Source organism: Ascaphus truei, chromosome 1 (genome assembly GCF_040206685.1).
Source record: "Ascaphus truei isolate aAscTru1 chromosome 1, aAscTru1.hap1, whole genome shotgun sequence".
Classification (NCBI taxonomy): Eukaryota; Metazoa; Chordata; class Amphibia; order Anura; family Ascaphidae; genus Ascaphus; species Ascaphus truei.
The window spans coordinates 76,075,291-76,089,307 of record NC_134483.1 but is presented as its reverse complement, the minus strand read 5'-3'; the positions used below and the strand labels follow the sequence as shown (position 1 = coordinate 76,089,307).

The window sequence follows — 14,017 nt, the reverse complement described above, 5'->3', positions numbered from 1 at the left end:
TGACTGAGTGGGTGGGTGGGTGGGTGACTGGGTGGGTGGGTGGGCGACTGAGTGACTGGGTGGGTGACTGAGTAACTGGGTGGGTGGGTGGTTGGGTGACTGAGTAACTGGGTGGGTGACTGAGTGAGTGGGTGGGTGGGTGAGTGGGTGGTTGAGTGACTGGGTGGGTGGGTGAGTGACTGGGTGGGTGGGTGACTGGGTGGGTGACTGAGTGACTGGGTGAGTGGGTGAGTGACTGGGTGGGTGACTGGGAGGGTGACTGAGTGACTGGGTGAGTGAGTGACTGAGTGACTGAGTGACTGAGTGACTGAGTGACTGAGTGACTGAGTGACTGAGTGACTGAGTGACTGAGTGACTGAGTGACTGAGTGACTGAGTGACTGAGTGACTGAGTGACTGAGTGACTGGGTGGGTGGGTGGGTGGGTGGGTGGGTGGGTGACTGAGTGACTTGGGTGGGTGACTGGGTGGGTGGGTGAGTGACTTGACTGAGTGACTGGTGGGTGGGTGACTTGACTTGAGTGACTGGGTGAGTGAGTGGGCGAGTGTGTGGGTGGCCGTGGCAGCCGCAGCCGTAGGGAGGGGGGAGGACAGCAGCGCGGGGCCTGTGAGGCGCGGTGAGGTGGCCGTGGCAGCCGCAGGGAGGGGGGAGGACAGCAGCGCGGGGCCTGTGAGGCGGCCGTGGCAGCCGCAGCTGTAGGGAGGGGGGAGGACAGCAGCGCGGGGCCTGTGAGGCGGCCGTGGCAGCCGCAGCTGTAGGGAGGGGGAAGGACAGCAGCGCGGGGCCTGTGAGGCGCGGTGAGGTGGCAGTGGCAGCCGCAGCTGTTGAGGGGGGGAGGACAGCAGCGCGGGGCCTGTGAGGCGCGGTGAGGTGGCCGTGGCAGCCGCAGGGAGGGGGGAGGACAGCAGCGCGGGGCCTGTGAGGCGGCCGTGGCAGCCGCAGCTGTAGGGAGGGGGAAGGACAGCAGCGCGGAGCCTGTGAGGCGCGGTGAGGTGGCCAGGGCAGCCGCAGCTGTTGAGGGGGGGGAGGACAGCAGCGCGGGGCCTGTGAGGTGAGGTGGCCGTGGCAGCCGCAGCTGTAGGGAGGGGGGAGGACGGCGGCGTGGGGGCTGTGAGGTGGGCGTGGCAACCGCAGTTGTTGGGAGGGGGAGGACGGCGGCGTGGGGGCTGTGAGGCACCCGCAGCTGTTGGGAGGGGGGAGGACGGCGGCGTGGGGGCTGTGAGGCGGGCGTGCCAACCGCAGTGCCCGTCCGCTCGATCACTCACCCGTCCGCTCCCACGTGCATGAGAGAGAGAGAGAGAGAGAGAGAGAGAGAGAGAGAGAGAGAGAGAGAGAGAGAGAGCGACCTTTGGCCCGTCACTACGCCTCAGGCCAATGAGAGGTGTGTGCGGGGGCAGGCGGCCAAGGGAGCAATCTCATTGGCCTGAGGCACAGGACAACCAGACACGCATACAACACTTTCAGAAATATATATATATATATATATATATATATATATATATATATATACACATACACATACACATACACACACACACACATACATATATAAATTATACATATATAAATATATACATTATACATATATAAATAACATTTTATTAACATATATACAAAATTAGTGTAATAACACACTAATTTTGTATATATGTTAATAAAATTTTATTTTTTTAGTACATTTGGGAGATATGTTACCTATTTGGCGACTTGAGCATTTCACCCGAAGACAACTGAGTCCTTCCCTAAATTTCATATATTTCACTGAATGAGTGCGAGATATATACGGGAATCTTTTTGGTTTGCCCATCTTGGATAAACATTTATGTGCCCTACATAGGTCTCTCAACGGACAACGTTTCACCGAAATGCGAATGGAACCTCAGCTATTATGGCCCAGATTTACCAAGCGGCTCTGCGCCTCATCACCCTACAGTACCTCTTGCATGGGCCAGGTGGTGTCCCCCAGCACGGGAAGCGACTTTATGGCACAGGAGTTTAGGACTATAAAACGTAGGCAATTCAAGTGAATGAAACATCAGGTGTCATGCAGCATGGGTAGGCGTCCTATGGCATATCCCCATTATGTAAATATGGCCCCACAAAGTCAGACTGTGGTTTTGCAAAACAATGGATCTTTAATATGGATCACTAAACGTTAAGGGTTTAACCCCATGTTCAGCACCATGCTCCCGTACTGGAGCTATAGGACTGCCATTTGTTTTGTTTTAGATTGATGTCCACAACCTTACAAGGATCTGTCATTACTGCAGTAACCTACCTGAAAATGCACACTAAGGGCCTCATGCAGAGAGCATAGAATTTTAAAAATGGCGAATTTCATAAAAAGTACCTTTTTTGGAGAGTTTTATTCTCCATATGCAGAAAAGTGCGAATTCTGCTATGTTTAACATGGATGCGTGTGGCGAGTTTAAATTGGCGAGATGCGCGCTTCAGAAACGTGTAAAAACAAATTCGCGCCTTTTTTTTCCCCTTTACTATAGTCGGCGAGCGCCATCTTGCCATATTTTCGTGGCGCGGCAAAAATGCGAGAATCGCGCCATTTTTTGGCGCGAACAGCCGCTACTTGCCGTTCGCACCTCTCTGCATTCGGAGAGTTTTAAAAATGGCGCGATGGAGGTTCTCGCCAGCCGCGAGGCGAATTTTAGCAATTGAAAAAACAAAATGGCGCGTTTTTCGGAACTCGCCATTTTCTGCCGGTTTCTGCGCGAAATTGAACAAAAAATGGCGAGTTTTGAAATAACGATGCTCTCTGCATGAGGCCCTAAGTGTCCTCTTATGCACACTCACCGTCTCCCTGTGCATATAGCACAGCTGTTGTATTTACAAACAGTAAGGTTTAGTTAATAAAACCACACGTTATAGTATGTAAGCAGCATGCAGGTGTAATCAATGCTACTGTACATTCAGAAGTGTATTAATGTCCAGGACAATACTTATTATTTAAGATTGGAATAGATGTGTATCACAATTAACAATTTTAAAATCAACTATAGAGACCCCATAACCAATCTTGCCTTAATCTTGGTATCTGGTTTAAAGGGTCTCTGCTTCTGAAGTTATTGTTTATACACTTACAGTATTGTATATAAGTATAATTCTCAGTGAATACTGCTTACTGCTTACTGATTTGAGGAAAAGAAAATGAAATGAATATTACCCTCCCATTCTGTAGGAATGTGGCCCAGCTCATATTCGTATGCCTTTTTATGCACGGGATCAAACATTCTTCTTTGTCGAACAGTCTGCCCTTTAAAAAAAAAAACAAAAACAAAAAAAAAATATATATCTTTTAGGTTTTTAACTCAAAACACAATTGCAATTTTGTTTAATATCTTCGTAGTAATTCATCATCATGCGCAAGATTCAGCTCGGAAAGAAATATAAAAACACGACAGTCAAGAAAACAGCAATCTAGGAACATTTTCACTTAAGCTCAATGTTATTTGGAAAAAATTTCTGTGTAACCTGGGGGGGGGAAATGGTTAAAGCAACGGGGCATTATATATGCATGGAAGATTTGAGATAGGGAGTCACTGAAGAAACAACTTAATCCCCAATGGGCTCTGATAAGTCACCAGTGGCAAAGCATTGCAAACCCAAGGCAAAGCAGTTATCCAAGCTCAGTGGGAATGAGAAAAGATGTATGTCTCTCTCCTTCAAGCTTGCAGTGCTCAGCTGATCAACACACTGATCAGAGGGACAGTTATCTGCAAATATTTGGATGACATACGGACTGTAGGTAAATATCTACAAACATTTACCACTTAGTACAGCATATTACTCCAGTTTTCTAACCAATTAGTACTTTAACGTGTCTATTTGTCAGCTTGCTACCAATTCCTAATATTAAGCGAAGGTCATGGGACTTGGTTATGGAAAATGAACCACTGCTATTGTGGCGGTAGAAGTGGTAGAAATATTTATTTAATGCGGACCCTATAATGTGATAAACAGGTGTGGCCTGAGCTGTCTACATGTATGTGAACCCTAGTGCGCTAGTGATGTGTCACCTGCAATAGGGGGATACAATGCATTGTTGCAGGACAAATCTCATCAACTTTTAAAAAGCTACAAAAGAGGCCAAGGGGCTGTTCAGACTTCCCTCGGCTGGTATACAACCTTCTTCCATCTTTGAGTTTCCCAGTTTGTATTACAGGCATTGCAATAATGTTTTGCGGGAAGCTCACAACACATCAAAGCTCCTACATTTAGGTGGATCTATATCCAATTGAAACAGAGAAAGGAGATACCCGCTCAACCCCAATGAAGTCGAAAGATAGGTACACTAAGGGAAGGGTGAACACGGTGAAACAAAGGGTCCAAACCGAAGGATGCTCTCCAGGGTGGAGAGTAAATAGGAGCGCCCCCAATTGTGCACACTCGGTATCCAACTATGTTGCAATTATGGTTCAATAATGGTAAAAACCGTCAGTGATACAATGGAGCTAATTTATACCGCAACCTATGGGTGCGGAAGGATGTCTGTGATACTTGGATGAGAGTGGCTAACTAAATAAGTAACACAGGCACCCTTCCGACTCCAAAAAGGTTGTGGTTTAAAGTGCACACAATTGGGGGGTTCCTACCTACTCTCCAACCTGGAGAGAATCCTTCGCTTTGGATATAGATACAGCGAAACAAAGGATCCAAATGTAATATTTGACAAAGAATAATGAATGACATATAATGGTTTGTGAACCTGCAATCTTTGTAACCCCTTCAGTGCTGGGGGGCGATCTGCTCAAATGAGCTTACAAGATGAAGACGTTTTAACATATGGCTGCACAGTACAATATTGAGAATGAAAATTGCATTGTGAATTAGCATTGCTTTGAACTAGAAAGAGTCATGTTGAGCCTAAAGGAATTCATATCCTCAGATGGATTAGAAAGGAACAAAATTCTTTGTCAGAAAAGGTCACTTGAAGGAAAGCGGAAGATCAAAGGGAGGCAGACGCCTCATTGTCAGCCTGCTCGGGAGTCGAGCCCAGAGGCATGATACAGCTGCCAGCAGAATGGAGAGATGCGACTGGCTGAGGAATGAATAGTGCCTCAGACTGCAGCCACATCACAAGAGCAGGTGCCTGGTCAAGCATTTTCTTCCGATGGCATTAAAGCGGTGCAACGAAACCACCTGTTCATGTTTCTGTGGCAGATTTCCCCATGACAATGAACTGCTCCGTTATACAGCGATATTAAAGGGGATGATTCAAATGGCAATAATGACCATCAGGGCTTCAACAGACGTTTCAGACTTTCCGTGTGGTAGTGCCCCGTTCGTCACAATCACAGTTTAGTGAATAACCGCCGATCTATACTTGGAATTGTTTGCCAGGAGCTTATTTACTAGAAAGGCAAAAATATATAAAACTTGAACAGAACATGGCAGGAAGGTGTGCTTCTGGCACCGGTTCCTCTTTAAATCAATGTAATAACTAACCCGAGAGCCACTTTCCATAATATATGTTTCTGTATTCGTGTTTGGAGGTAGTTAGACTGCATTGGGTGTGCACCGCGAGGGACAACAGCGGTAACAGTGTCAATTAGAAGATATTGAGGTCTTCATTGTGTAGGTAGACAAGACTTCTGACAATTGAAATAATGAAGCAATAATCACCATTGTTTTATATTGCAACATGGTCATTTAGAGAGATTAGTGAACAACAACAACGGCTTCAAATGCTCTTTTCAAATAAAATTAAAAAGTTATGATCAAAAATGTTTGTGTTCTTTTGCTTCCCTTGTGAGTAATTAGAGGAATCTTTATTTCATTAGAGAGGAAGTTTATTAGAAAATGACTTCACAAAAGAGGCAAGGTCTGTTTTTTTGGGTGTTTTGAATTGTTGCGGTTGCATCTGTAAAGCAGTTCATCCATTTTTATGGTTTGCTCTCTAGAGCTTTTGCTATTTGGAGGCCAAATATTATTCCTTGTAGCAGGCAGAAATATACAGCGGAAAGTGTCGCCCATGAAACAAAGTGGGAGCAATCAGGATGCGCCCAAGTTTCTCAGGAATCATCACATTAGATTGTGAGACGGGCGTCTGTAATTCACCCACTACTAAGGGGGAGATTCGCTTTATTTCCATTGCGGGATAACACACCTGATCCACTGTTTATCTGCCACGGATGTGAATAGCAGGTAACGCAGGATCGGGGGAATTACCCGCAAAGAACCTGATGGTCACTCCCTATGTTGTCAGCACCAGCATACATGTTGGTAAAATGTCCTTGTACACGCAAAACAAGATTGAGAGTTGTTGAAATGGTAGCTTTGAAAAAAATCTCTATCGCAGAAACAATTACGGATAATTAAAGATATATTAGTAACGTAAACAAAAAGGAAAATAATTTCATGTACCAGTATGATCGTGAACACTGCTAAGACTATACAAGAAAAAAAAGTGACTGAAGCACAAACACAAGTTGAAATCATGATGACCGATAATTTCCCAGAAATGTAGAGACCTGTGCCATATGTACCAATAGAGTGGGTACATATAAACCTTTTCAGGTATTGGACCTCAACAATAAGCACCGGGTTTGTCCTCCCAATAACAACATTATATAGAATAGATAAACTAAATGCAAAAGCTGGAATTGGAGATCTCTCTTAATGACCCAATACTTTTTGTTCCACCTTATTCTCGATATATAGGGCTCCAACATATATACCTGCCTGCACCGGTCTACTGTGAGAAGCCACTCGTCCCCCACAGGGGCCAGCGAAGACCGCGGCTGCTGCAGAACCTCATCATCATTTAATTTTTTAAGTAAAAACACGCCTCCACAATACTTTACAGTCAGTTGAAGGAAAAAAAAAAAAAACAATTATATACAATTATCTTCTTAGAAAGGAAAATCCAGAAGGAAGAAACAGTGGTAAAGTCGATATACTACTCTGGCGGTAGCGAGTTCTAGATCTCTGAAGCTGCACACGAGAAGGTCAGCCTTGCGTAGGGTGCAGTACCGTTGACGCAGAGAGGTTTAGCCCCGCCCTGATGATCTGATACTTTCCATGGTATCTCCCTTCCCTGCCACCCTCCCCCCATGCATCAAAAGAGTCTACAGATACAGTAGGCAGGTCCTTGGCCTTGCAAGGTTTAAAAGACCATAACAGCCAACTTGAACCGAACACGGAAGATCACTGGAAGCCAGTGCAGATCGTACTGGGTGAAATATGCTCAAAGCGAGAAACAAGTCACAGCATCCTGCAGCGTTCTGCATAAGAGCCCGTCGCGCACCGGCAATGGAAGCTCGGCGGTGTGGGGCAGAGAAAGGAAGAGGCTTATAGGCAGCTGAGAGCCGGGGCCCGGCTACAACCGGCAGAAGGGCCTGGCCAGAGGAAATCAGCAGCACCGGCTGGGCCCCCCCCCCCCCCCCAGCCAGCGGACCCCTGCAGACACCGGCCTGGCCTGACCCAAGGTAAGTCTGTATTTTTATATGTATTGGTGGTATTTTTCTATGTTTTTTTTTGGGGGGGGGGGGGGGTTCTAATATAGAGATATAGATCTATATGTGTGTACATATAAAAAAAACTATCTTTCTCTCTCTCTCGTGAGAGGGGGGAGGGAATGAGTGAGCATGGGGTAATTGACAGAGGGAGAGGAGAGAGGGAGCGAGTGAGGAAAAGAGGGAGTAAGAGTGAGACGCAGGGGAGATAAACATGCGAGGGGGTGAGACGGAAGGGAGAGAAATTCATGGGAAGGGAGAAGAGAGGGATCGTGAGGTGTGAAATGGGGGTGGCTTGCTATACCGCCGACACACTTGTTTAAAATGCTTGTCCTGGGCCACACGCTGTCTGTTGGCGGCCCTGCCCACAATCCCATCCAGAGCCACAAATCTTTCAGCTGCACACATTACCCCCAGTGGACAACCTTTTTTTTATTCCAAGCCCGGTGGATATGGTCAAATTATAAACACACTGTTCCAATATGGTTGGCGTTTGTATGTATGCATGTATTGTGACAGAGTCACTGTCTGTGTAGGACAGAGATAGGTTCAATATGTATGCTTTCCAGCAGGCAGAAGATTAAACTGCTCTGGAGATGTAAGCAGTAGGTGCACTAATTAAGGCAGACTGAACTCCTGACTGCAAGGGTTTTTTAAAAAGGCAACCAGCAAGCTGCCAAAGCTGAGAGACTTTCCCTAACCAGTAAGGACGCTGGTTGGTACTGTTTCCCAGGCCTGCTGGATGCAGGGCCTGCTGGACAAAGGGCCTGCTGGACGTGCCTGGGACGCACACCCAGAAACCGCAGTTACAGAAAGCCGAGGAAGCAAAGCTGCCTTTCTGCAAGGTGTCGTAGTATCCAGAGGGTTTGGCTGGAGACTCCTGGCATGGATTTTCCAGCACCGCAAGTTAATGACTATATATTTTTTACTCTATAGTTTGTAGTGTTTAGCCTGGGACTAGTCTAGCTAGCCAGTCAGATTGTGAAACTGTTATGTTTAGATAGTGTCCCTAATATGGAGTAGGCTTCTGTGATTTGTTTTTTTGCTCTGTGATGGTGTTTTTCACCAATACCATGTTTTTGATGTGAAAAAATAAACCACTTGTAAATGGGTATGTCTCTTTCTACCCGTCTTTCCCCCTGTTATGCAAGTTCCTGCTAGATGCAGGCAATAACAGGTTTGATGGACAGGAGTGCGGTGGTGACTCATGGCCTGTGTAAGCCTATCAGGGATAGGTATAGACCATGAGCCCACCCCTTCTGTTTCTTCTTGATGAGAGGCAGAGCCAAAGCTAAGAAGTCCTGTTCCTGGTTCTGAGGAGAACAGAAGCAGAGGGCTGTGAGTCTCTCCCATGGCGGGATGAGCAGGCCCACTCTCAATCCTGGGGACTGAGAGAACATCTGATCTGGTAGATGACCACATACTATCAGGGTCAAGCACCATCCAGAAGTTGGAACACTCTGAACCCTTGCACCGCTGTAAAGATCTTATGCAGTGACTGCTAAATAAAGCCCCTCTGTTAATCATACACCAGCCTGGATTGAGTCAGTGCATGGTGTGTATGACTGATGTGCTTCCGAGAGGACTGTCTCTGGTACTACCAGAGCCCCCTGAAGCTGGAGGCGCTGAACACCAAAGGGAAAGAACTACAGATGATATCCAAAAGCATGTCCTGGTCTCCATATCACCGCAGACAGCTCAGATCTCCTGAACCTAACAGGTATGCCTCAGCAACACACTGTAGCAATAGAGTGGTTCTCCCAGAGGCTGGGGGAAACAGTGCTACACACTGAAGAGTTTGATAAGGCCTAAAATACACTGTGTGGACACTCTGACCCTACAATGAGGCAGTCTTGCCACAGTATGTAGGTCTTTATTTATATAGCGCTGTACTTCAGAAACACACGTGACATAATAGGAATAAGTGCTTCATACATAAAAGTGACATTAGGAAAATGAGTCCCTGCCACAACGAGCTTACAAACTTTAGTAATCTTACAATATAAATGTGCTTTACATTAAAAAAAACAAAAAAAAAAAACACTTTAAATATTGACCACTATACATCCCCATTTTTTATGTTTCAACAACCAGCTAGACAGGACATGCTCGAAAATTAGATGTGCACATCATTGCATCTTTCCTGGTAATATATATTACATTAAATAATTAACCAGTGCTGCTGAGGCCAAAAATACATTGCCCTCCAGTGAAAGACTAAAATCATTCATTAAATGTATTACTCTGCCAAAAGCAGTCACTCTCTCAGCTTAACCTTAATGACTCCTCAGGATTCAGTTAGCTGCAAGCCCAAGTAACCCCTTTGCTCTTATGAGGGGGCTACATATTGTAATTATATTAGGGGCAGAAAAGGGGCTACGGATCTAATTTTACTTCATCTTCAGTGGAATTGCAAAATGTTCACATCAGGGTATTGCCAAGTCTAGATGCAGAATATGGAATAGGTACGGTCACAGGAGACCAGAACTTAACACAAAAGGCACCAAACAGGCCAAAGCAGTTTGATAGAGTATTTATTCCGTCCAGAGCCAGCAAACACAATACACAAACGGAGCTTATACGTGAAAAACCAGGGCGTTATGGGGGGGAGGGGGGTTGAATCACTAGCCCCACGTTTGAGGCCTACCCAGGAGTACATCCCCGTCGGTAGGGGTATTAGGCCTCTCAGACGTCAGGGATGCAGGTTCTAGGAGGTTCCAGGTCTCCTAGACCTCGGGGGTGCAGTTTGCCAGGAAGCAAACTCCAAAGTCCTGCTCAATTCTCTCGTTCTCCGCGTCTCCAGCAAGTATACAAGTCCCAGGGCACAAAGCAGGTTTGAATCTCCAGCTCAGATCGGCCCTGAGCCTCGTTCCAGTGTGTCTCTTACAAAGACTCAGGTCACACCGCTTAGTTCTGCAGGAACTCAAGATGAACTCTGGAAGGGAGATTGGAAGCTCTTTACATAGACCTTGGCCTCCATTTGAAACTATGGAGGTGGGCTGCCAAGCTAATCAGTGTACAAATGCTACATGGGCCAATCACAGAGCGAGCTAAATCTACCAATCACAGAGCAAGGCCATGCCTGTGATGGGCCAATCAGCGCCGTTGGAGGGACAGTGCTTCAAGACAGCCCAAGGAGAGTGGAAATTTCAAAATGACCAAGGAGACCCGAGTCATTTTGGGCTTAGAACAAGACCTCAAGTTCCAGTTTCAGCAGGATACCTACTGTGGAGATGGATGACTCAGAGTCTGGGCTGAACAATGGCCCTGCCCTCAGAGTCACAGCTCCTCAGGCCCGAGTACACACCTCTCCCCACACTAACAATGTCCCATTCACTTCCCCACTCCCCAACATAAACACACCAAGGAAACAAAGAAATAAATATACAGGTACAGTTGTGCACCCAGTAATACAGCACATTGAATCAAGAGTTACAGATACATTCATACAGTTCTAAAATACTGTAGCTGTTTTTTGTGCCAGATGAGTGACAGGAATATGGGTCTGCAGGGCAAATCCTGCAGATCCAGATGGGCAACAAGGTCTTCAGTTTATCCACTGTCAAGTAGGTAGAACTGGGACACTGTAGTGTAGTGTAGTCAAGTAGTGATGGTATATAGGCATAAATGTTGATCATTTATATGCTGGCCTGCAATTTTAAAGTACAGACAGTGATATTTGCACCAGGATTGAACATGCTCTGATGCGAGGTATTACAGCCGATAGTGGTGGCCATTAAGCTAATGCCGATTAACGCCCTATCGGCAAGACCCTCTGTGTTTAATTAATCTGCACCATATACAAAAAACCCCCATCTAAATAAGAAACACCTAAAACGCATGCTACAGTACATAGTGTAACAAAGTAAAAAATATATATTTAATATAGGGGAGTGAATCCATATGCACTCACAATGTTCAATATATTGTAAGAATATAAAAGTGAATCTTTAAAGTTCCAGCCCGCATAGTCTCTGGGGGAGGGTGGTTGACACCAGATCCTCCTGAAGTTTCGCTTATGTGATGAAACACGTTAGGAAAACATAGACCACGCCATATACGTTATCACGTTTCGTGGGATAGGAAATACAGACCGTCTGTATTACACGTGGAAAAGCATTTGCAAACAAATACGTATTGATGCTTTATGGAGATATAGAGCTGCACATTGAGTGCACAATCTATACGGGCGCCAACCACTTTTCCCCTCCAGGGACGTAGTGGGCTGGTAACTGTGAAAGATTCACTTTATATGCTTTAATATATTGCAACATTGTGAGTGCATATTTATTTCCTCCCCTATATTAAAAATAGTTTTCTACTTTGTTACACGAAGGAGTTGCACTCCCCGTGTTTATTTTATTTTTTTGACGATTTCTACAGATGTTGTCCACCTTTTAAGAAGATGCCATACTTTTCTACTCCTGGATTAAAATCCAGGCGAATTTTACGATATGGACATATACTTGTACAATGGACGTGGACTTTCATCACGATTTAGAGAGATCCAAATGGGTAAAAAGCAGAGCAAAGCATTCGCAAAAATATGGGGCTACCAACCAAGAGCTATGTTAAAAACAGAAAAAAGGGAACAGTGCGCAACTAAAACTGGGTAACACGTGAAGTAGAGGCAATAGTTAATAAACTAAAAAGCCCCATATAAGTGCAAGTGAACAATAGTGCAAATATATGTAATATAACCTTAAATACAGGTGTACAAAATAGCGTCTGCAGCCGTAGTGGGGGGTGGCTCAGCACCCCTGGAACTAGGAAAATTAAACAAACAAAAAAAAAAAACAGCACACAACGCTAATAGTGAAGTAAGTACTATAAAAAATTATATTAAAAGATTAAAGTTCTGCGTACATCAAGCAAGAAATTACAAGCAATCAACGAATCATGGGGTGGGTTACCGCACGCTGGAACTGAGGATCGCAGATCAGACTCACAGCAGGTCACTTCCTATACAGCAGCAGTGAAATCGTCCGATAATACGAAGTCCACAGACCTCCCTTAGGTCTAGCCACAATCAGGAGTGTCCTTAGTATAGCAATAGGTATAAGGGGAGCTGGTATATAACCACTGTGGCGTTCAGAGTACTCTCCGTGTTCCTCGCTCCACCCGACGTTACCGACACTTCCAGTCACGTGACTCAGGCGCTTGGTCACGCAATGATGACACCGCTCTCACGCGATCTTCTCCACAGAGACTAGATGTAGATTCAGTTGTAGATTCATTACGTAAGATTCCCCTGGGTAAGAACAATAGCAACACACTTCACATTGTAACCATTTACTGTAAGTACTGATAGAACCTTATCGTATGGATATAGCAATAACACACATATAACACATCAACCAAATTCTTATAATATAACCCTAGTGGCTCGGCCACTCTCATAAGGAGAAATGTCACTGTCCCGTCACTGCGTTCCCCCACACCGTATCCATTTAACTGTAATTATGTATATAGGCTCAGTCCTTTGGCCACTCCACTTGGTGTCCCCAAAGAGTGTTCGGGATCAGCGCCTGTTGACCGGTGTTGGTGCACTTTAGTAAATACCTTCCGGTCACTGTGGTGACTGGCAACAACTTCACAAAGGATCCGTCGATCCAGCGCAGTCTCTCACGAGCAGTGGATGATGCACAGCAGTCTGGGCCCAAACGTCTGTCACCAACCGCAGCTCCGCGATACGATGTCCCTGTCTGTCTATGCAGTAAGGGGCATGTGTCGCTACCAATATAGGGCGTCCCTGCAGCACCACAAGCTATGGTGACTCAGGGAATACACTAGGGCCTGAGGGGGAATCTGCCTACGCAGGTGGGTCACTGACCCCCTGCACACACACATTACCTCTCCCCTTGCTCCTCCGGTGCCCTTTGGCTAGTGTGGTCTCTCCCCCACGCTTCCCTTTCCTGCCGCCCGCGAATCCGGCCCTCCTATTCGCTCCCTGGCGTCAGGTGACTTCGCTAAGGCCCCTGGGAATTGTAGTTACTGGCTGAGCCTCTTCCTTATTGGCCAACCGTTCGCGCGCTTGCACTGCGCATGCGCGACCTCTCGCCGCTCTGACAGTGCTCCTAACTATTACGCAACAACATGGCGGTGCCCTATGCTGTCGGGCCGCCGCGGAACCTTACAAAACACTTCCTCTGGAGACACGCTGCAGCGAAGAGAAGCAAACTAAGACATCCCTACAGACATTAAAAAGAATCTTGGCTGAAGCATGTACAAATGTTTTAGAAGACAGCTACCAGTGATCGCCAACCGCAACACTAATTTGATACATTTCACATTAAAATACAGTTGATCTAAGAATCATGGTCCTATCTTACGGATGCAGCGGCCGTTATTTGAACACATCACGGCACCGATTTTGAGTTCTCTGCTGTTCCCCACGCAGCATGAACGCGGCCAATCGCCCCAGGCACCCGCGCTTATCGCGGATGTTTTGTTTGAATTTTATGGATTCGGTTTCTTCGTTTGCAATAAAATGGATGAATTGTAAAGTGTACAGTAATGTGCTTCTGTGCTACGGTGTCAACTTCATGTT

At 46.0% G+C, this 14,017-nt stretch overlaps 1 protein-coding gene across 3 annotated transcripts in view; it reads right to left on the bottom strand.

The window, feature by feature from the left end:
• NDUFAF2 (NADH:ubiquinone oxidoreductase complex assembly factor 2) overlaps positions 1-14,017 on the bottom strand; it is a 118,718-nt gene that overhangs the window by 44,678 nt on the left and 60,023 nt on the right. The window contains exon 2 of one of the 3 annotated variants that reach the window (XM_075589738.1): positions 3,177-3,261. The exons of 1 other annotated variant lie outside the window; for it this stretch is intronic. In XM_075589738.1, the coding sequence (XP_075445853.1) occupies positions 3,177-3,261 (85 nt within the window). Of the gene's footprint in view, positions 1-3,176; positions 3,267-14,017 lie in introns of all 3 variants that reach the window. One more of the 3 variants, XM_075589729.1, reaches the window with a different exon arrangement.